Source organism: Balaenoptera physalus, assembly GCF_965194825.1.
Source record: "Balaenoptera physalus genome assembly, chromosome: 11".
NCBI classification, from domain to species: Eukaryota; Metazoa; Chordata; class Mammalia; order Artiodactyla; family Balaenopteridae; genus Balaenoptera; species Balaenoptera physalus.
Window position 1 is genome coordinate 76,494,906 of NC_138896.1, and position 22,126 is coordinate 76,517,031.

The 22,126-nt window shown below is 44.7% G+C and overlaps 1 protein-coding gene across 2 annotated transcripts in view; it reads left to right on the forward strand.

Annotated features, from left to right (window-relative positions):
- CACNA2D3 (calcium voltage-gated channel auxiliary subunit alpha2delta 3) overlaps positions 1 to 22,126 on the forward strand; it is an 800,023-nt gene that overhangs the window by 388,831 nt on the left and 389,066 nt on the right. For both annotated transcript variants that reach the window (XR_014251113.1, XM_082414438.1), the window contains exon 10: positions 15,116 to 15,205. Coding sequence is in view for 1 of the 2 variants with exons in the window: in XM_082414438.1 (XP_082270564.1) it covers positions 15,116 to 15,205 (90 nt within the window). In the remaining variant the exon portion in view is untranslated. The remainder of the gene's footprint in view (positions 1 to 15,115; positions 15,206 to 22,126) is intronic.

The window sequence follows — 22,126 nt, forward strand, 5'->3', positions numbered from 1 at the left end:
AGGGCCTCCTGGTTGATTTTGTATTCACCACTGTTTCTACTGCATCCAGCATAGGGCTGGGCTGTGCATAAAGAGCACTGAATGGAGGAAGGAAGGAGCACATCGGATCAAGTCAGTCTCCTGATCAAAGCCCTCCCAAGGTTTCCTATTCCACCTAGAATGAAACCTAACCTTCTTTTCAGTGAGGGCAATGCCTGCCGACCACTCTACGCTCTTTCTTCATCCACTCTGGGCATGGAGTTCATTTCTTTGTCATTCTGCTCTACGCCATGCCCACTTCCACCTCTTAAGGGCCTCAGCACTAACTCCTCCTCCTGAAAGAAGTAGAAGTTTTCCGTTTTGGTTAGATCTCAGCCCAGAGGTCACCTTCCCTGACCCTTGCTCCATGTTACCCTGCTCTGACTCATGTGAGCCCTTGTGACAGATGTTCCTTTTCTTTTTATTTACTTGTTCATTTGTCTGTCTCTCACCCACAACCTGAAAGATCTCTCTGTGGACACTCATACTCTGTGTTTTATCACTGCTGCCTCTCTTAGAAGGAGACCTTGCCCATCAAAAGCGCTCAGGTATTACTGACTAAATAGGTGAATGAATGGAGAAAGGAATATTCATTTTCTCATCCTGCTATAGTTTAACATGAAGTCTTAGGTCTTGAGAGTAAAAGAAAAAGCTAGAGGTAGGCAAACTGACAGTTGAAAAATGGGAGCTGATAGTCTAATTTTGGGGGGGGGAAAGACCAAAACCGGTTTAGATAAAAGAGCTGGGAGTACATAAGCAACGTCAAGGATTTTGATAAAAGTTACAGCAATATATCTATATCCACCAGAGTTACTGTTCAGCATGACAATTTTGAGTTATTGGGTGAATTTAATTTCAGATCAATAGTCTCTATTTTGGAGAGAGAAGAGTAATATTAGAGGTGGAAATGCCTAACGGTTAAGAACCAAATTAACATGGCTGTGAGTTTGGCCAAGGTGACCAGCTGTGGAGCAGTGTGTTGTCACCTCACCTCTGTAAGCTGCCTTTTCCTTCCCATCCACAGGTGAGCATCCACTGTCCCCTTCCTTCCTGTACTATCACATAGGACTCTGGGAAAGTTTAACGGGAGAATGGCATTAGGGCGTTTTGCAGGGCCAGCATCTTAACAAATTTGAGTAATTGATTATTCACTTAATAATGATAATTAATGATATCTTAAGAAGTTTTTCTGCCCCAAATGTTAACATGTAGAAAGATAGAGAATTTGAAGGATAAACTGCAGTTCTCAGAACAAGCCACTTCCCAGAGCATCTCTCCTGGAGAGACCAGCCCTTCTGCATGAAGTTCTCATGTGCATATATACCACCAAGCTATCCACCTTTTGACATTTTTAATGGAAACACAAACCATTAAGCTAGAATGTGCTGTCCATGATTTCACAAATATTTAGTTAACAATCATGGGAATTGTACCTTGCAACGTGGCACAGAAACAGTTCAGCACTTGGGTGCACACATGTCCCGGGCCATCAGTAAATATAACAATCTGTGAGTAAAATGTGACTGACCCAGAGCATCTGGGCTACCCTAGAGACCACTTCAGGCACTTATAAAAATAATACTGTCCGTGACTGTAGTCTAGGTTTTTGACCAGCATCTAATGTCCAAGAAAGCCCGGTCTTACACTAAAACCCAAGTTTTTTGTTTTTTTTTTTTAAATTTATTTATTTATGGTTGCGTGTGTCTTCGTTTCTGCGTGCAGGCTTTCTCTAGTTGTGGCGAGTGGGGGCTACTCTTCGTTGCTGTGTGCAGGCTTCTCATTGCGGTGGCTTCTCTTGTTGTGGAGCACGGGCTCTCGGCACGCAGGCTTCAGTAGTTGTGGCATGCGGGCTCAGTAGTTGTGGCTCATGGGCTCTAGAGTGCAGGCTCAGTAGTTGTGGCTCACGGGCTTAGTTGCTCCGTGGCACGTGGGATCTTCCCAGACCAAGGCTCGAACCCGTGTCCCCTGCATTGGCAGGCAGATTCTTAACCACTGCGCCACCAGGGAAGTCCCAAAACCCAAGTTATTTTTATGGCAGGTGTCACTGATGGGAAGATAGAAAAGAAAGTAGAAATGGCAAGAGGTCCTGCAGCACATTGTAAAATCCTGCCTTGTTGAGTGGCAGGTGCAGCCACCTTAGCTATTCTGCTGTAACCTTCTAGAACACTGTGAATGTCAGGGTAATGGGAACCCAGTCATGCCTCCCTCACACCTCGGTTGTGACTCCTTACTTTCCAAAGCCTCATCTTCTCTTTCCTTTCATTGGATCATCACTAACTCTGGGAGAGGAAGTCACACCCTGCAATCTCATATTTTATATTGGATGAAATGAATCTAGGGCGACTTGATCAGAATTAAAAACTATTAGGAGCAGCCTTATTAAATTGCTATTTTTGTAGGTTAAAAAATGGTCTGATAGTTCAGCATTTCTCTTAGGTGTTACGGCCAGTCCCTGTTAATTGGGAGGCGACCTCAGGTGTAACACATTAGCCTGTATGCTCCCAATAGGTTGTACAGCTGATTCAATTAATCACTATTAAATGTATAAATTAACTGTACGGGAGCCTAAAAGCAAATAAAGTAACTAATTAATAAGAAAAAAACCAAAAACAACCTGGTCATCAGAACAATGGACTTTCATATGCAGATTACCGCAGCAGTGTGGGAAAGCAGCCCTTAGGTCTGCCCTCTAACTTCAATTATTTCTGAGGGATTAAACCTGTTACTTTTGCCAAACATGGTTAAAATGAGCTATGAGAAACCCCCTGAAGGTTTTAATGCCACGTGACTTCACTCTGTGCTCGTTCCTTAGGTCTGGGCCTGGATGCCAGACCATCTGAGGATTAATTAGCACACTGGCCACAGGGGCAGAGCCTGGGGACAGTAGGGAGCTGCCAGGGTCTCTGCCTCAGCTGCATCACTGAGCCTGGGGAGGATCATCCAGATGCCAGGCCCAGACCCTCTGCTCTGCCTGCCAAGGCCCTGGTGGTGTAAGCCAGCTGGCACAGAGTGTGCACAACCCTCGAGTTTGCGGCCAGTTAGTTGCGCGAAACACTTTAGAATCAGGGGTTGGCGCGGGAGGCATTTCTCAGGAAGGAGCTGTTGTCTGACCTGAACCTTGCCAGTTCTGCATTCTCAAGCAGTGTCTGATACAGCCTCTCCCCTCCCTGGGGGAGTGAGGTACAATGGCACACTTGGGTAGAAGACCCAAAAACTAACAGAAGGAAGCTCCTGCAGCCTTGCTCCGTTTACACATTGTTTGTGCCCTGTTGCTAATTGAAGATCAGTCTCCTCTCCATTAAACGCGTTCAGTGCACAAAGCAGAAGGTGTTTTCGCTTGTGTAGCTGCCTCTTCTTATCTTTAGAGAAAGAAGATGTTCTTCTATCTGTAATACTTAAAAGATTTGCTTTATGTCTAGCAGCTTTCTAGGGTATTTGCCTCAAACTCTTGCTGGGTTGAGCTGGATTGACCTCATTTAGCAGCCAGCTGGGTCTTGGAGGAGAGCATCTAGCACAAATCGGTGTGCCTTGGTTGAAACTGATATCTCATGATCATTCCACTAGGGTAGTTAGAAAGTTGCATTCCTGGCTTTTTCTCAAGGACTGGTTTGGTTTTGGGAACTACAGACTGCCGAGTACCCAAGATAATGGGGTATGCTGTGAGGCACTGAGGGAGCTGCCTCATAAACGGAGCCTCCTGCTGTACTTGTTTTTGGCTTTCCTTCCTTGCCAGCTGTATGAGCCTCCCACACCGTGGCTTCATCGTGTGTACATCTAATGAGCCGTGCATGGAAGCTGCAGGTCTTAGAAGGGGCAGTTCACTAAGTGCAGCTCTGACCCAATGTCTGGAGCCCTCCCTGTCATTCTGCTCCCAGGATGCTGCACTGGACCTCCTTGCCCAGAGGTTTCTTCACTCAATTTTGTTGATAATCAAATGTTTATCTATCTATCTATCTATCTATCTATATTTTTTGATGATGCCCAGATCATGTACCCAATGTCTTACACTTGGATTTGTGTGATCCAGAGTAGCTGACCAAGACCACTCACTCACATTTTCATCATGGACATATCATGTTGGATGAGACTGGTCACATTTGGCTAAAAGCATTTTGACTTAAATAATTTCTAAATTCCCATTCTGGTCATCAGGTGGTGAATGATTAAAACTTGGCAGCTGGGCCTAAGAATCCCAAGAACAATATTAAACAATGTGTAGATTCCTAAGCCCGTTGGAGATCTACTGGATTAGAATCTGTCAGCCTGGAGCCCCAGAATGTTTTTTAACAAGTTTCCAGGTACTTCTGTTGTGGTCCGTCCATGAACCTACTATTAGACATCATTGGGATCTAGTACACCCCAAAACTTTTGCTCCAGTCACCCCACAGAAATTAGCGATTCTCCTTGGAACTTTTTGGATGTGGAAACTTCATGAGCATGTACCTTCTGATCTCTCATTACTGTTTCCATTCCAAGCCTTGGGAGCCTGACTTAAATGTATGAGTTATTTTTGGAGTTAAAATATTAAATATTTTTATGGTTAGGAGATGCCTTCTAAAACTCTTCATTTTTCCTGATATTTGACACCAGCTAATTTTAATAGCTGGCTTATCAAACTAATAGCTGTGAAGGACTCTGTGTACAGTTCCCAGTTAAGGATAAAATGCTGTGTTCTTGTTTTAGCCTTTCAGGACACTGGGAAATAAAACCAGGCATGATGAACAGGAGTAGACATTTATGTAGAGACAAAAGTCTGTGAATGGAGACAGTCTTCTAATACAATGCCAAGTTCCTGTCCCTATGTCTGCCCCAAGCCAAGCTGACATCAGGACTGGCTAAATAATTTGCAGGGCCTAGTGGGAAATGAAAATGAGGGGCCGCTTGTCCAAAAATTAAGAATTGCAAGGTGGTGGCCGCAGATCATTAAACCTGGGCCCTTCTAAACATGGGTTCCTGTGCGAAGCCAACCCTGGAATTGGTCTCATTTATTAGCTCTGAGAATAAATATTTCCTCTTTTTTTACCTGTTTATAAGATGGCTTCAAAAGAACATCTACATAATAATAAGAAAAGAGTTCTGAATTACTGTACAAAGTTTTGAGGTAGGTAGACTGAGTTTTAGGGTTCTGTCTTTTTTTTTTTTTTAACCAGTGTTAAATTTGTTTCTACTTCACTTGTGGTGATGTGAAAGTTTATCTGACCACTAGAGGAGGTATATCTCTTCTTTACTACCACCCCAGCAGGAGCTTCCATTGGGATCTTTTAAAAAACACCAGCCGCATAATCTGAGATTTCAAACTGGAGTTGAAGCAGTGCAGTGCCTGCTGTTGTTTAGACATTTCCATTGTCTGAAGTTGAAGGTTTTTGTGGGTGGTCCCCCTCTGTTCGGTGTCACTATCAACAAACGTGTGGAAAGAAGAAATAACCACAGATGAGGACAAGCTTCAATCAGCTCTGCCTTAATTAGCGAGTCGGTTGCATTTGTAGCACAGGCAGAATCAATTAGGGAGCTGGGCTAGGAGACAGCACTGGCCCTGCCATCCGCCCAGCCCGGAGAATGTAGGTAGGTGGCTCCACCGAAGAGGAAGAGAGGCTGTCCCTAGCCTCCTCCTAAACGAGGCTCCAAGACTGCTTATTTCACCCAACTGTTTTCAGTTCTTTTATCTTCCAAGAATTCCTCCTATCTGCCAGGCTCTCTCTGCCTCATCTATCCACTCTCTTCCTTTCTTTCAAGGGCCTGCCCCTCTGAGGTGTCATTGTGTGGGTTTTTCTGGTTCCCTTGAAGGCAGGGACCATCTCTTCCACTGTCCCTACTGCTCCAGGTCAAGAGTCAAGCACCCAATGGGCACTTGATAGCATGTCTGTCTGTCGTATGGAGCAACCTGGTATTTCTGCACATTGAAAGGTGGCTTCAAGGCTGATTCCAAAATTTGGAATTCTTCCACAAATGTGGACATGCTAGGAAGAGGGAGCTCATCTACAGCATTGAGGCTTTGTCTGTGTAATGATGCTTTCATTTTTAACATTTCTTATTATACAAAATAATAAAGAATGTTGATAGGCAAAAGGAAGAAAATTTTAAAAGTCACATGTAATCTTACCAAAAGAACCCACTATAATGCCATTGTGTTTATCCTGAAGGCCGTGATATCAGATATATGTGCTTTAAAAAAAGGTGGATTGTAACTTCTTTAAATGTCTTTTTTTTTTTTTTAAAGATTTATTGATTGATTGATTGATTGATTGCTATGTTGGGTCTTCGTTTCTGTGCTAGGGCTTTCTGTAGTTGCGGCAAGCGGGGGCCACTCTTCATCGTGGTGCGCGGGCCTCTCACAATTGTGGCCTCTCTTGTTGCGGAGCACAGGCTCCAGACGCGCAGGCTCAGTAGCTGTGGCTCACGGGCCTAGTTGTTCTGCGGCATGTGGGATCTTCCCAGACCAGGGAGCGAACCCGTGTCCCCTGCATTAGCAGGCAGATTCTCAACCACTGCGCCACCAGGGAAGCCCCATGTCTTTTAAAATTAATAGCAAGTTGTGGTAACCCTTGTAGTCCCTGAAATATTCTTCTACAATATTTTAGATGGCTACAGAGCATTTCAACCTCCTTATTGTTGAAAATATTGTTTGCTTTCCTTTTTTTGCTTTTATAAATAATGCTGTAATGAGCATCTGTATATAAATATTTGTGTATTTGCTTGATTAATTCCCTATAATAAATTCATAGAGTTGAACTTGGGTCCAATCATATTTAACTTTTGCATTCATATAAGGCTTTTTGTATATTTTAGTTTGTCCATTGATTCAACAAGTATTTGAGTGTCTGCCTTGGGCTAGCTAGGCACCGTAAGGGTGTTGGGGCCATAATGTGAGCAAGACAAATGAAGTCCTTTCTCTCATGGGGATGCCAACTATAAATATACATCTCTTCATAGCTGAAGTTTCCAGAGCTTGGCATTGTGTTTGGAATGAACTAAAGCTGTGACTTCTGTCTGGTCTCGTATACTACAGTTGATGAAAGCCTCCTTCCTCCAAGAAGCAAACTTGAATCAAATCAAGGTTTTTATAAAGTTTATGAACTTGGACCTTCAGAAATGTCAGAAAGGTGTGAAGAGTGAGGCCTGCCTGTTTACACACACACAACGGCATCTTGCCAAGCGAGACACAAAGCGAGTGCTTCTGTCCAAGCAGCATTTGGACTGTGGCTTTCCTCAGTCTCTGGAAGATTCTCAGAGTTGGCTCCCTCAGAGGCCTCACAAGGAGGAGGATGAACTGATACGGCAGGGAGTCCTCCTGGACCCCGCCTTGCCCTGCTGTGCAAAGCTTCTGTGGAGGCACCGGTTCCACTTCAGGTATTTCCAGATTGCAGAGAATATCCAATTCTGGGCTCATCATCATCATCTTAACATGGGGTAGTTAGTGCTTCTGCCATTGAAATGAGGTTGTAGCTCAACTGACTACCTGGTATGAATTAATACTCATTGTTCATATCCAGGAGATCCATCTTGTCTCTAATTTGGCGCTAGTATTAAACAGCTGCTACCTCCAGACATTTCAATTTGTAATATACACCGTTAAGGAGAAACGGGGACTGACTCAGACACAGTTCTATCAGGTCTGTACTTTCTCCCCCAAATTGCAAACATCTGGACCTGCCTCTTTAAAACCAGCTTTATTGGGCTATTGTGTTTTCACATTTGAGAAACACAATCTCACAGTCTGCCTTCCCAACCGGAATCTAATGACAGTCTAATTCACTTTGAGGTAGTGGTGTCACAAGATATGTACAAGTGCTTCTCTCTGCAGCATGTAGAGGGGGAGCACACGTAGTGAGGAGATAAGAAAGGGTAGCTTTCCCCAGAAAAAAAAAAATCACAATATGTCTCTAAAGAGTTAGAGAAAAGGGTTTCTGGAAAATAGGTGGTCCAGGGGATGGTTTGAGACCTAGCAGAAAGAGTGTACCCGAGACAGAAGAGAAGGTAATACTGATGACCATAGTATTTATTGGGTACTTTATATACATCAGCCTCAGCTTAAGTACTCATGCCCTAGGTACGTGACATATGTGCCCAAAAGATGGTGTAAAATTAAGCCAGGGGATTTCTCAGACTCCACTGGAGCATGGGAGAATTATCCCAGGGTTGGGGATGAAGGAGGGTTTGTTGTCAGGAGGAATTACATCATGATGAAGAGTCCATATTTATATGAAATCATCTCGTGGCCTAGTATCAGTCAGGTTGGAAGGCAGGAATGGAGATCCTCTGGGTCTCTGACAAACAACCTGCTGCAGTTTGGGTTTGGAGCTTGTTGGTGATGCGACCATTGCAATGTGTGAAGGCTTTTTTGGAAATTTCCATGAGGAGTTTGGCGTCAGAATGAGACAGACATGATCACTGGGACACTGCTCCTCTATTCAGTCTGATTTTGTATTGACATGAGCAGTATCCCTATTTTAGGAGAAGGCGAGTGGCACCATGTCTGTTACTCATACAGCTGAAGATTGGAGAGCTTCCACAGAGCACTCATACCTTTAGCTCCTTAATTTTAGTTTGTCACCTGGTGGCCACAATACAAAGTAACCTAACAAAGCCAAGCGTGTTTGATGAACACCTGCTCTCTAGCTATCTATCAGAATTCTGCACTCCCTGGGCACTGACAGATGCTAGGTGTGACCCAGGCAGCAGGAAACAGGGACCTGCACACTTCCCATATCTCCTTCACTCACATGCACAATCTTGTTCCATTGGATCTCATCAAAAAACATAGATTCAACAGTAAAATTATTAAGAATTTCAAGATAGTGACAGCGTAGCATTAAACCAAGCATGGGCCCTTTGAGCATGGGGCGCTGTGTGGCTGCAAACGTCATGTACCCATGAAACCATCCCTGCGTGAGATCTCTAGGGCTCTGTATGCTGCATCTTGTCAGGGACGTCGAGAGCTGCACCCTGTGTATTGGAAGGGGCCGATTGCATATGGGTTTAGATATGGGGCTCTGCACTTTGAAACCCACCTTCCTCTCACTTGCTCTGCCATCCTGGGCAAGTATTTCACCATTCTAAGTCTCCATTTGCCTACGTGTAAAATAGGAACCTAATAGTACATTTCAGGGCTGTTTAGGGGGATCAAGTGAGGTTATGGGTGAAAAATACCCAGTGCCCAGCAGACAGTTATCATCCGGCCAGTGCTGGCTGCCATTGGAGGAACTGGGTGAGGCAATTTCTGAAAGCCTTCCCGTGGCTGCAGCAACCCTTGTCCAGATGTAATGGGCACAAAATTTGGGTCTGCTGAACTGAAGTGACCTGGATGGGCATCATTGATAGGTGGTTGTTAGCCTTTCCCCCAAGTAACCCCAGCCAGGACCACTGGCTCTCAGTGACTCTGCGGATGGGGAATTGCTTTGTCTCCCGATGGCCACTTTTTATATTAATCCCCTGCTTTTAATTGGGAGGACTCAAACATTCCATTATAATTACATAGGAAAAAACATGATTGCTATTATCACAGAGAGAGTTATCAGTAGTGATTCAACTAAATCAAATGCTGGTGGAGGGAGAGGGTTGTTTCGCCAGGACCCTCCACTGGCCTGGATGTTGTGACTGTTTCACAGAGATAAGCGGCCTCGCCGTGCCTGCTGGCATCGGGCATAGGCAGCCGTGGCGCTCGTGCTGGTTCATCTCCCCAGGCTTTAAGCTGCACTAATTGCTTTGGAAGCGAGGCCTTCTCCTGAGCAGCAGCATATGCTGCATGAGTGCCTAAAGCAAAGATAAAAAGCCAGCCGCCTCCTCCTTTATTGAAGTTTAATAATAAAATGGAACTGTCACCATTCCCAATAAATTGTTTATTTTAATTTAGAAAAATAATGGAAACTGGCCACCTTCTGGCACACAGTTGTTGAGGACTGTTTTCCTGGCTCGGCTAATTCTGAACCTCCTGTTCTTTGGTAGCTTGCTCTGAAAGACACTGAGGCCTTGGTGTCAGTAAAATCAACCACGCGTCTCTCCATTTAATAAAACCTGGCCCTTAAAGAGCGAAATAAGTCATTTTTCAAGGTGGATTAGACTGTAAAGTTGTAAACCAAGAAGTTGGCATAGGTGTTTAAGGTGTAAAGTTTTGCAGGATTTTTTTTCAAATATTTCTTTTAGCAAATATGAAATTAAAGTAGTCTCACATGTTTCTGTCATTGCAGTTCTTTCAGATGACTTTTCCTGTAATAATAGTGAGAGGTCAGCTTGATACCTCTTGCATTAAGAGGATAAAGAAGGCATAGATGAAGGAAGTATCTTTACTAAGGCTTGTAGAGGGGGTGAGTGGCAGAGTGGGGATTGGAATTTAAGACACCTGGCTCCTGCTTGCTGCTTCTAAGACACTGATGCTCTCACTTTTCTACCCAATACACAGAAGCTTTCCCATCCCCATTTCATAGGGAGCAAAACTGAGGCCTGAAAGCCAAAGATTCTTGCCTCGGGGTGTCATAGCCGGTAAGTGGACTAGCCAGAACTAGGACTCAGTCTCTTGAATCCCAGTTCAGTTTTATTCTTGAAGAGTCCATGGGGTCTAACATATAAGTTGCTAACATACAAGTATAATATGATTGCATTAAATATAAACATTTTTGATCTCACAGTAAGTAGCCACACCTGAGAATAGGAAAAGAAATCTGTATTGATAAGAAGGCTGCAGGGCAGTCAGCCAGGCCCCTTCGTTCCCTTTCAGACACTACCCTTGGAGTGCACACAATTAGAGTTCATCTTCAGCAAGTTACTCCAGGCCATGGGGAGCAAAAGCCATGGCTGTTCCATCCATGTGCCCCACGAGTGTGCTGTGTAGGAAGTGCCTGTCTTTGTCTGGCATGGGCACTCAGACAATGTGCAAACCAGGCAATGCAATGACAGTGATTAAGAAGGGGAGGAGGGGGGCATAGATGAGATGAGAAGGATCATTGTAATGCAAGGGGGTCTTTGGGGAGGTATTGTCTCAGCCAGGGTTATTGTGATGGGCTTGGTCATCAAGGTCCTTTGGATTGAGTGGCCTGAATACAGCTAAATCTGGTCAGGCAAAGAAGCAAATTTATTGACTCGCTTACCTGAGAAAACTAAGCATGGCTGGATCTAGGGGCTCAAGCCACGCTGTCGTGACTCTATCTTACCCCCTTCCACTGTGGGCTCTGTTCTCCTTGGCTGTTACCTTTATTCAGATGAGCTCTTCCTGTGCAGTGGCTTCATGGCTGCTGGCAGGACCAGCCTGCCTCCCTGACCTCTCAGTAATCTCAATGGAGAGAGAGTCTTCTTCCTCACGTTCCAGTAGAAGCCCAACTGTGGCCTCTGGGATGGAATTCACAGACTGGACAGGGCTGATCAAAGGGACCACCCCTTGATCTGGGAAGGAGAGAGAGAGAGATGTTATCCTCATCCAATTTATATAAATTATGGGGTGGCGGGGAAGAAGGAAAATCAGAAGAAGGGGAAAGGATGCTGGACAGGCAAAATCACACATAGCCACTGGCCTTAGAGTTTCCTCTGACTCACCATTAGTCAAGAGGAAGGACCAGACTAGCCCTTGTGTCTCCAGGTCAGTATTATCCAATAGAACTTTATGTGATGATGGAGATATTCTTTAATCTTCACAGTCCAATGCAGTGATCACCAACCATATGGGGCTGTTGAGCGTTTGAAATGTGGCTTGTGTGATCAAGGAACTGAGTTTTTAATTTTAGGTAATTTTAATTAAATTTAATGTAAATAGCTACACGTAGCTCATGGCTACCGTAATGGACAGAGCAGCTCTTAGTGGAGGTCATATTGCAGGAGATGGTTCCCTGGAAGGCAAGACCCCCTGTCCCTGCTTTGGAGGAGAGTTGGGCTGAAGGTTAAATGCAGAGTGTGGAAGACCAGGATGATGAAGTTGAGTTGGTTTAGGTTGTGGAGTAGGAGGAAAGGGAGTCTGGTCATGAGGGAGGGACAGGGAGGAAGAAATAAAGAGAGAAACTTTCATCTGGATGACATCATTTGGAAACCTTTAACTTGAGGAAATATTTTTTCTGTCTCATATATGAACCCAATTTCTACCAGGAAGAAACAAAATCACAATTGACCTTGTTATAATAGCAAATTGAGGGGAATTCCATGACATGTTATTGCATTTTACTCTAAATGTCCAACAATAAAAGCAACCATTGCCTGAAGCATCGTTCTGCACATGACATGCAGCTACACATGGAGTAAAAGAAAAATTGGTGTGTTATTAAAAAAAACTGTGTAAACTTGTGTGACTGAGCACAATTAAATGCAGTTGACAGAAATGACATCAAATGAATAGAACGAACTTGTCAAGGCAGCGTCCGGTCACTGGGATGTGAATCTGGGGCCAGTTAAAGACCAGACTCTCTGATGGGCCTGTCATCCTGCTCTGTGTCCTGTAGGGTGTGTTGGGGCCACCCTGAGGTGGTGCTCGCCAAGCCTAAGTCATCTTGGTGGTCACCACTCACCCCCAAGTCAGGTTTCCAAGGGTGGAGGTTCTTGGAGAAGGCAGACTGATTTGCTCTGATCCCCTCTTGCCCACCTGCAGCGGGATGCATGGGCTTCCTCAGATTCAGTCAGCTTCCTAGGTTTGTCCACCGAGTGCTCATGGAGAACATGCCATGAGCTCAGCATCCTGCTGGGGCCTTAGGCATCGAGCAAGAAGAACAGAGAAGCAGGAAACTTGGTTCCTGGATGTGTGGCTTGCCTGGGTCCCTGGTCCTCAGCATGCCACTTGATAATCACCTGTAGACTCAGCTGCAGCCCAAGTGCAGGGATTAAGAGCAACCATACTGGAGACAAACTGGCCAGGTGTATGTCAAGCTCATAGCCAGTGCCTGGCATGCAGGCTATCTCCCCGACCCCCCACCAAAAAAAAAGAGCAGCAGGTGTGTAGTGGAAAGAAGGAGGGCATTAGAGCAGCTGAAGCCAACCTGGGTAGAACCTGGGCCAGGCAGCTTGGAGGTATGTGAATTTAGGCACAGTACTGGACCTCAGTCTTAGTATCTGCAGAGTGGGATGATGGAACTTCACAGGGTTGTTGTGATCCAGTTGACTGGTGTTTGTTAAGGACCTAACACAGAGCAGGCTTCCAGAGCCGGGGCTGCTCTGGTAAGCATGACAGCATGGTTGCTGGAAGGGTTGGACCAGGGAAGAGGTCTTGTGGGTGGTATGAGTATCCCCAGGGTGATTTGCCAACTTCACATCCAGCCTTGATTCATGTTAGACTTAGGTGTCATTAAAGCTGATCACCAGGGCTTCCCTGATGGTGCAGTGGTTAAGAATCCACCTGCCAGTGCAGGGGACACGGGTTCAAGCCCTGGTCCGGGAAGATCCCACATGTCGCGGAGCAACTAAGCCCGTGCGCCACAACTACCGAGCCTGTGCTCTAGAGCCCACGCGCCACAACTACTGAAGCCCGCACACCTAGAGCCCATGCTCTGCAACAAGAGAAGCCACTGCAATGAGAAGCCCATGCACCGCAACAAACAGTAGCCCCTGCTTGCCGCAACTAGAGAAAGCCCGTGTGCAACAACGAAGACCCAACACAGCCAAAAATAATAAATAAAATAAATAAATTTATTTTTTAAAAAATAAATAAAGCTGATCACCATAAGGATCCCACTCAAACTTTCCTGTCCAGTTTGCCAGCAAAGCTGCAGTCCATCCTGATGACCAGAAACCCCAGGCAGAACAGCATCTTAGAACCATCAGTCATGTCCTAAGATCAGTCTCTATGATGCTTCGATCACTTTTGGAGTCCTCAGGCAGACACATTATGAGTGGGTGTCACCATGTGGATGCTGATGGCACACTTTGAGCACCGTTGGGTCTCAGGCACAGTAGGAGAACGGAAGCCACTCCTAGGCCAGGAAGTCACTGGCAAACCTTTACCACTAACCCAGCCCTCTTGCCCCTCTCCCTCCTAGTGACTTTTCCAACCATTTCCCCAGCAGACAAGGGTATAGATGCCTTTGGAAAGAGAATAATTCATTTCAATAGAAAAGATACGGTTTTGGAATGGGTTAGTTGGAAAGTGATGCCAGGTGCTGTGTTGCTGTGGACATAGGCTTTGGGCCAGTGACCATCACGTACATTCCCGTGTACCTGGGCATGCACCTGGGCCCGCTCTTGCCTCTTTGTTGGGAAGCAGAAATGTTTGGGTTTCACAGTCACTTTCTTTGTCCCCTTTACTTTCCAGCTGATGCTGGGCTTCTGTGGAACCGACATAGCAGGAGGGCCTGGGGCTGCTCCTGAAGAGGCTTCTTCCCATCTGCCTGTTCCTCGAAGCCCTCTCTATTTGTAGCCTGGATTTCCTTTCCATAGGCACAGTTCTCACGTTGTGATCCAGTCTTTAGCCTCACTCTTTGGCTCTTTGGAGGTGGCTATTGAGCACCTTCTGTGTATCAGAAACGTGGTAGATGTGGGGGGCGATAGACAACCAGACATGCCATGTCTTAGGAACATCACAGTCTTGAGTGGGGAGAGAATCTAATCAGGCGATTACACACCTGAAGTGCTAAGTGCATGGTGGATCTGAGCCTGGTGTGCCAGCCTGGGCTTGCAAGGAAGCATTCCAAGCTCTCAGGTGGGTGTTCTGGGAAGGTTCCCAGGGCAAGAGGGGGTGATGTTCAAACTGAGACCCCAAAAGTAGGTAAGAGAGACCATCACGATGGGGAGGGGAGGGCAGAAAATGGATGGAGAGTGTGTTCCCAGTGGAGGGAGGGCATGCATGGAGTCTTAAAAAATCATCAAGAGTGGGAAAATAGAGGGTGGGAGAGTGGAGAGTCATGGGAGATGAAACTGGAGAAGAAAGCAGGAATTTTCAACAAATTACATACTTTTCACCAAAATCTGAACTTCTTTTCTCCTAAAATGTAACCAAAACTAAAAAAATACACATGGAAGGTAAATTTTATATTGAATAAGTTCTTATGTTTTGAATTTGAAAGGCAGAAGCCAAATTATGACCATTTGGGTCTGAGAATCATTGGTTTTGCCTTGGCATGTGCTTGTTCATTCAAGGTTGGTGTTTCATATAACAGGACAGATGCTAATGGATTTTTTTGCTTTGTTGTTTCAGCACTTCAGGGAGCATCTGGACAAACTTTTTGCCAAAGGAATCGGAATGCTGGATATAGCTCTGAATGAAGCCTTCAGCATTCTCAGTGATGTAAGCTCCTCTTTGATTTGCCTTTCTCTTCTCCAAGAGAATAGATGGAATTTTTTTTTAAGTTGTGGACCAGCATTATTGTTAGCCCTGGCTGTCACTGAGCAGTATCCACAGGCATAGAATGGGGGAGGGTAAGGCTGGCCAAATGAGTGATCTGGGGAACCAGGCCCACCTGGCGAAGCCATACCAGCCCCCTGCTGGGCAGAGTTGATGGTGCAGTCTGGTCAGGGGACTCACCTGACACACTCATTGACTCTGGGGCCCTCAGTGTCTCAACACTAGAGCACCATCTAATGCAGATTTCTTTTCACCTGAAAAACTCTCAGTTTCTTCATGGAGTAAAGTCACTTCTTACTGTGTCACACTGAGTCCCTGCCTGTGGCGCTGTTCAGAGGGAGAAGGGCTTCTCTGAGTGGTGTGTTTAGGGAGTGCTACAAGCTCTACCTATCCCTCCCTCCAGCCCCCTGGAGATTCACAGTATGCAGTGCACACTCAAGGCTTCAGTAAGTACTGCAAAAAAGAATCCCGCTTCACCTGCTGTTTCTCCCACTTCTTTGAACAAAGAATCCTTTTTTCAAGTAACACCTGTTAACATCCTGTGAAGTATGTTGGGGAAGCTTGGGTTGGTTATTCCGCCCCTTGAATGCAATTGTGTTAGGCTAGAACAACATGCAACTTTTGTGATCTTTTTACTCTGGGAGGGCAGTAGGAAAAGAAATGACTATATTAATGCAGGTTCTGTATCATTTATTTAACTACTATATATTGCATGCTTTTTAGTGTCAGACACTGGTAATAATACACCAGTGAACAGAATAGACAAAGGGTTTGCCTTAATGGACCTAACATCCTAGTGAAAAGGTCAGCAACCTATGGCCCAGGAGACAAATCAGCCTGCATCTTGTTTTTGTAAGTAATGTCTTACTGGAGCACAGCCATGCCCACCTGATTATGTATAGACTATGGCTGTTCTTGCACTACAATGGCAGAGTTGATTAGTTTCAATAGATACCATGTGGCCTGTAAAACCTAAAACATTTACTATGTCGCCCTTTACAGAGGTTTGCTGACCCCAGTTCTAATGGGAAGAGACATATGAAGTGAGTAGTCTTATGGAGAACAATAGCACCACTGTTTCAGTGTGATAGGACTTGCTTCTTTACACAGTGAGGTCAGGGAAGAGCTCTCTGATTATGTGATGTTGGAGTAGAGACCTGAAGGAAGTGAAGGAGCAGCCATATGGATATCTTGAAGAAATTTCCAACAAGAGGAACAGCAAATGAAAAGGCCCTGAGGCAGGGATGTTTGACATATTTACAATACAGCAAGGAGACCAGTGTGACAAGAGCAAAGTGGGGAAGAAAGAGTGTACTAAGAAATGAGATCACGGAGGTAGCAGGATCATGTGGCGCCTAATAGACACTAGTGAGGACTTTGGCTCTTGCTCTGTATAGGATGGAAAGTCATTGGAGTCTGAGCAGAGAATGACACAATCCAACTTGGATTTTAACAGTATCCGCTGGCTGCTGTATTGATAAACAAGGACAATAGCCGGAAGGACATTATCTAAGTGACATATAATGGTGGCTTTGGACGAGGGAGGTAGCGGTTAAGATGTGAAGAAGCAGAAAAATAGAAACCACTCTAGGTATTTCAAACAGCAGAAGTTGAACTCAGAAAGTTGGTTGCACAGGGGATGGAAAAGCTGAGAAATCAAACGAAGAATGAAACAATCCATGGATGAGCACCAGCAGGAGGTAGCTCCCCTCTAGGGCAGGAAGGACAACAGGATGGAGGGATGCCATCAGAGCCTCCTCATTGTGGCTGTCCAGATGGGAATAAAACCATGGAGGGGGCCGCCCCGCACAAGCTGGAAACCTGGGGAGAAGGGCCTGTCCTGTGGAAGCTAGTGCCTTGGAGGGGATGCTGCTATTGCTGGAAAATGCCCAGGCCCCCAAAGCAGAGAGAAAGGGAGAAATGACTTAGAAATACCTTGGCTTCTCCCTTGTGTCCTTCAGTGTTTGTTCTCCTTAAGACGAAACTTGTCAAAACTGTTGGAGAGCCTGGGAAATGTGGTTTTCAGGAAAAACACATAGGGTGGAGCTGAAAGCAAACAAGTGACAGCTATGTTGAGGTGTCGCAGGAGATGGGAGACCAGCTGGAGGCTCAGAGGCCTCGCCTCCAGGTAGCTCTGTGGGTGGCCTGCTGTCAGTTTCCAGGTGGGCATTCACCCAGCACTGCACTTGTTTTGGTGGTCAGTTATGCCTGACTCCATAACTTGAGTTTTTCCCACTCGGCTACAATGGCCTCTCAAGCCAAGGGTAGGCCCTAATTCTAGACTCTTTTACCAATAATATCTACTCACACATAGAAAGCCATTTACATCTCAGTCCTGAGCCAGTATCATGTACAACTGCAGAGGAGAGAAAAATAAGGAGGGAGGGTGTCATTTCAGCTTCCTTCATACAAATTGGAGGCCCTTCCTTCTCACCTCGCTCCAAAGGGCCGTTGGCCACAGACAATTAGCATTTACGTACAACTCAGTGTTTGAGACAGCACATGCCTATTAACAGCATGTTAATAATTAATAAACATACCTGGCCAGAATCAAGGACCAAGTTACATCTTTAAATTCTGCTTTGAATCCTGGGCAGGCACCTTCTCAGGGCTGGGAGATGCCGAGCTCTTCATCTCAGCAGGCTTTTTCTAGGGGGTGATATTGAAAGGACTTGCCACATTTGGGAAACTGGCTCTCTTTATTTCAAAAACCTGGTGTCTAGTGCAGGGAGGCGGCTACTCTGAGCTGGGGAGTCCCTTGCTTGGAAATGTGCCCTGCATATTTCTGTTTTTCCTGCTCTTTGGCAGAAGTGGTAAAGGAGTGAAGAGTTAGGAGATGCTTCTTGTGTTTAAATTTGTGGCTTCTGGAGTCAGGCAGGCTGGGCTGAGAAGCCTGACTCAGAGCTTGCTGTGTGACCTTGAAAAAAACTCTGCTCGGTTTTACCTTTATTTTCCTCATCTGTAAAATGGGGATAGGAATAGACCCAGCACTGGCCACTTAATTTGTGAAGCCCCGTGCAAAATGAAAATGCAGGCCCTTGTTCAAAAGTTAAAAAGAATTTTAGGAGAGTGACAGCAGAGTGTTCAACCAAGTGTGGGGCCCTGTACAGCTATGCACATCACATGCCATGAAGCTGGCCCTGCTGGATGGGGGCTGAGGATTCAGCATGAGGAAGTGGTGCCCTGCTCCCTTTCAGCAGTGCTGGGTTGGGTGGGAAGTGCCATCTCTGTGACCACAGAGACATTAGGCAGCCTCAGCTTTTACCAGGTTGCCTGTGGTTTCTAGAAGCAGCTCCCACTCTTGATGCTTTGGTACTACTCCCTGCCCAAATCCTCAGGAATATCTGCTTCTCTTCATCTGACCCTTTCTTCTTTTCCTTGGCCTGGCACCTTTCCTCTCCCCATCCCTTTCACTTATCAGTTTTGTTTTAAGACACTCCTAAATAAAGAAGATGTGGTACATATATACAATGGAATATTACTCAGCCATAAAAAGGAATGAAATTGGGTCATTTGTAGAGACGTAGATGGATCTAGAGACTGTCAAACAGAATGAAGTAAGTCAGAAAGAGAAAAACAAATATCGTATATTAACGCGTGTATGTGGAACCTAGAAAAATGGTACAGATGAACCGGTTTGCAGGGCAGAAATAGAGACACAGATGTAGAGAACAAACGTATGGACACCAAGGGGGGAAAGTGGCAGGGAGGGGTTGGTGTGATGAATTGGGAGATTGGGATTGACATATATACACTAATATGTATAAAGTGGATAGCTAATAAGAACCTGCTGTATAAAATAAATAAATAAAATAAAATTTAAAAATTCAACAAAAAAAAGAGACACTCCTAAGTCAGTGATCCCACTGCATGCCCAGTGGAATGCTGGTCTGCCACAAGGCTCCGACATAGGTGTTGTGGTCAAGGTGCAGGATGCCATCCTCCTTTTGGAGACTCACAATACTCTTGTGCTACTGGAGGCCTTAGAAGTCCCACAGTGATCAGACCTTTTAAAGTGTGTCTGTACCAGCACTCAAACTTATTGACCCAGGAACTCTTTACATCATATTACAACCTCAGGATAGAATCTTGTAGACGTCACAGCTTACCAAGCACACCTTCAGGCATAATATCTTTTTGTCCTTTAAGAGGGTGTATTGCACTCCCAACACCTCTAATAGCCAGAGAAATCTCCAACACGTGGTGGATTTTTTCCCTTGAAACCTGGTGAGAGAAGTATTTTTGAACCAGGGAAACCTTCCACACACCTGCTTGCTCTGTCTTCACCTGTAAAACTCCTCTGGGGTCTGGCCAGTCAGAAAGTCTGAGGGGTCGAGTGTAAATTCCAGAAAGCGAGAAATGGAAGGAACAAAAATGTTACAAAATGTCCCTGCTTGAGATTCGTTGACAGTTGGCACCATATTCTTTTGAGTGTACATTTATCCCAGAGAGAGAAACATTTCCATCCCATCCCTTGCCATTGGGCTTTTAAATAGCCAAACACTTTGAAAAACAGAGATGGTTAATCTCCCGTGAAAATGAAGCTTTAGCTATTTTCCACTTCATCAATATGACCTTTAGTGATATAATTCTCTTCCTGTGTATTATGCCTGCCTTTGCAAGTCAGTATGAAATAAAAAGCTATTTCTTGAACACACAAATACACATTCTCTCTCTCTCTCTCTTTCTCTTACACACACACAATTTGAAATGACGATTATGGTTAGAGCTTAGAATGGTTCAGAGGCTACTATAACTAAATGAAGTTAATTCTGTTTTGCAATTACCTGCATTTCAGTTTCAGTATTTGCTCAGATGACTTAAAGGCTTTGAAAGGCGCATTCAAATAAACTTCTGAGACCCTGCTAGCTATTGATCTCTGCTGCATTCATTAGATTCCCTAAGAACACAGAGCCGGTTTGCTACAGTAGTTAGCATCTACCTTGTCATGTGACAACTGCAATTATCTTTTTTGGCGATGAATACAATCTTTGCAGTGATTACCTTTTAAAAATTTTTCTTAGCCAATTAAATAAAATTTGGTGACATTTCAAAGACTGTTAATCACAACCAAATGCTCTAAATGTCAGGATGCATTGAAATTTTCGCTGCTAACTGATGAATCACTGAGCTAATTGTAGTTCATCATCAGGCCCTTGTCATTGTTATTATTATGGAAAACACTTCCATCGCTCTCGCTATTCAATAAAAATAAGTTCTAGACAAATATGAAGAGAAGAGATATTACTCATCAAAGCATTTGAATTTAATTGCATTCTTCAAAATTCTCCAACTGCAGATTGCTGCAGAGAAAACCAGGGACTCAGCCACGAAGGAAAGTAGTGGTTTTGAGTAAATAGCTCCGGGCAGCCCCTTCTTCCAGTCTGCAGTATTCAGATATCTTTATTTCCCTCTCTTTCTTGCCTTTTGTTTGGGAGAGTTTTTCCAGGATGTTTTCAAATGAGTTATATGAACAACAGTCCCGGGGTGTCCTGATTTTTTTCCATTCTGCAGCCTCTGTGACCAAATGCATACATCACTTGTATTCAGTGGCACGTCACTGGGTTTATCCAATGCCGTGAAGGCTGTGTTGTATTGCAGGCTCTCCAAAACATCTCCAGAACAACCTGTTGTTAAGACAAGGCTGCAAAGCTGTACTTTCTTATTACACTATGTTGGTAGAATCTTAGTAGCATCTCAGAGAGGAAAGGACAAAGTCATTTATTGAGACTATGAAAGTCTAGTTGAGGTGGGTCTTCAAAGTGGAGGAGAGGGAAGAGGCTTCGTTGAGACCGGGTACGAATCCTAAATTATAGTTTAGGATTGGTGGATGCAGCAAGGGGAAGATTTTGAGGTCAGGGTTTCAAAGAGTTTTAGGGTATAAATTGTCCTTTGATGCTTTCTGTTGAAGAGTTGATGGGTCTCTCAGGAAGTTCCTGGAATAAGCAATAAAGTTATTTGCAGTTTTCATCTTCCTGAGCAAGAGTTTTCTAGAATAGTAAGTTATGTCAATAAAGACAGTAGAATAGGAGTTACTTGGAAAGCTTTGTGGTCCGATGGCCTTAGTTCTCAGGTATTTCTACCTACTGATACTGTATCATGGGCCCTGTCTGCTCATTAATTTAAGGGCACCTGTCCAGTCTGAGTTGCAGGGATGGCTGTCAGGGCCAAGACTAAAGTGAGGCACATTTCAAGGGCACAGAATTTAAGGAGCACTCACTCACTCTCTGGGTAGTGGCCTTGGTGACTGCCGTGCCACCCTGGAACACTGGAAAGGATAAAGGGAGGAAGAGCAGGAGAAGGAAATGAACATTTGTGGAGCCATTGGATTGAGGAATGTCATCTCATCATTGGGACGCCATAGGTAGAATGTACCGAATCTGGGAGTAGATTCTGGAGCCAGACTGCCTGGGTTCAAATCTCAGCTATGACAGATATTAGCTGTGTGATCTTGGGCAAGTTAGCTAATCTCTCTGTGCCTCTGTTCCTCACCTGTCAAATGGGGATAATGATAGTACTTATCTCAGAGGGTAGTAAAGATTAAGTAGGTTAATACTTGTAGTCCAGCATATAATGAACATATAACCTGTGTTTTAACAACCATATAAGCATGTTATTGCCATCTTATAAATGGAGAAAAGGATATTCTGAAAAGAGACCTTATCCTAGGCACCAATTTGTGGTGCTGAGATGGGTTTGAGTATTTTCTGCTATACTATGGTATTCCATGCATGTTCTGAGTTGGTTTTGCTTTGTCCTAATACAGCCATGAGGCAGTTCATTCCATCCATCCATCCATCCATCCATCCATCCATCCATCCATCCATTCATCCAATCTTCTTTCAAGTTACTGCAACTTCAGAC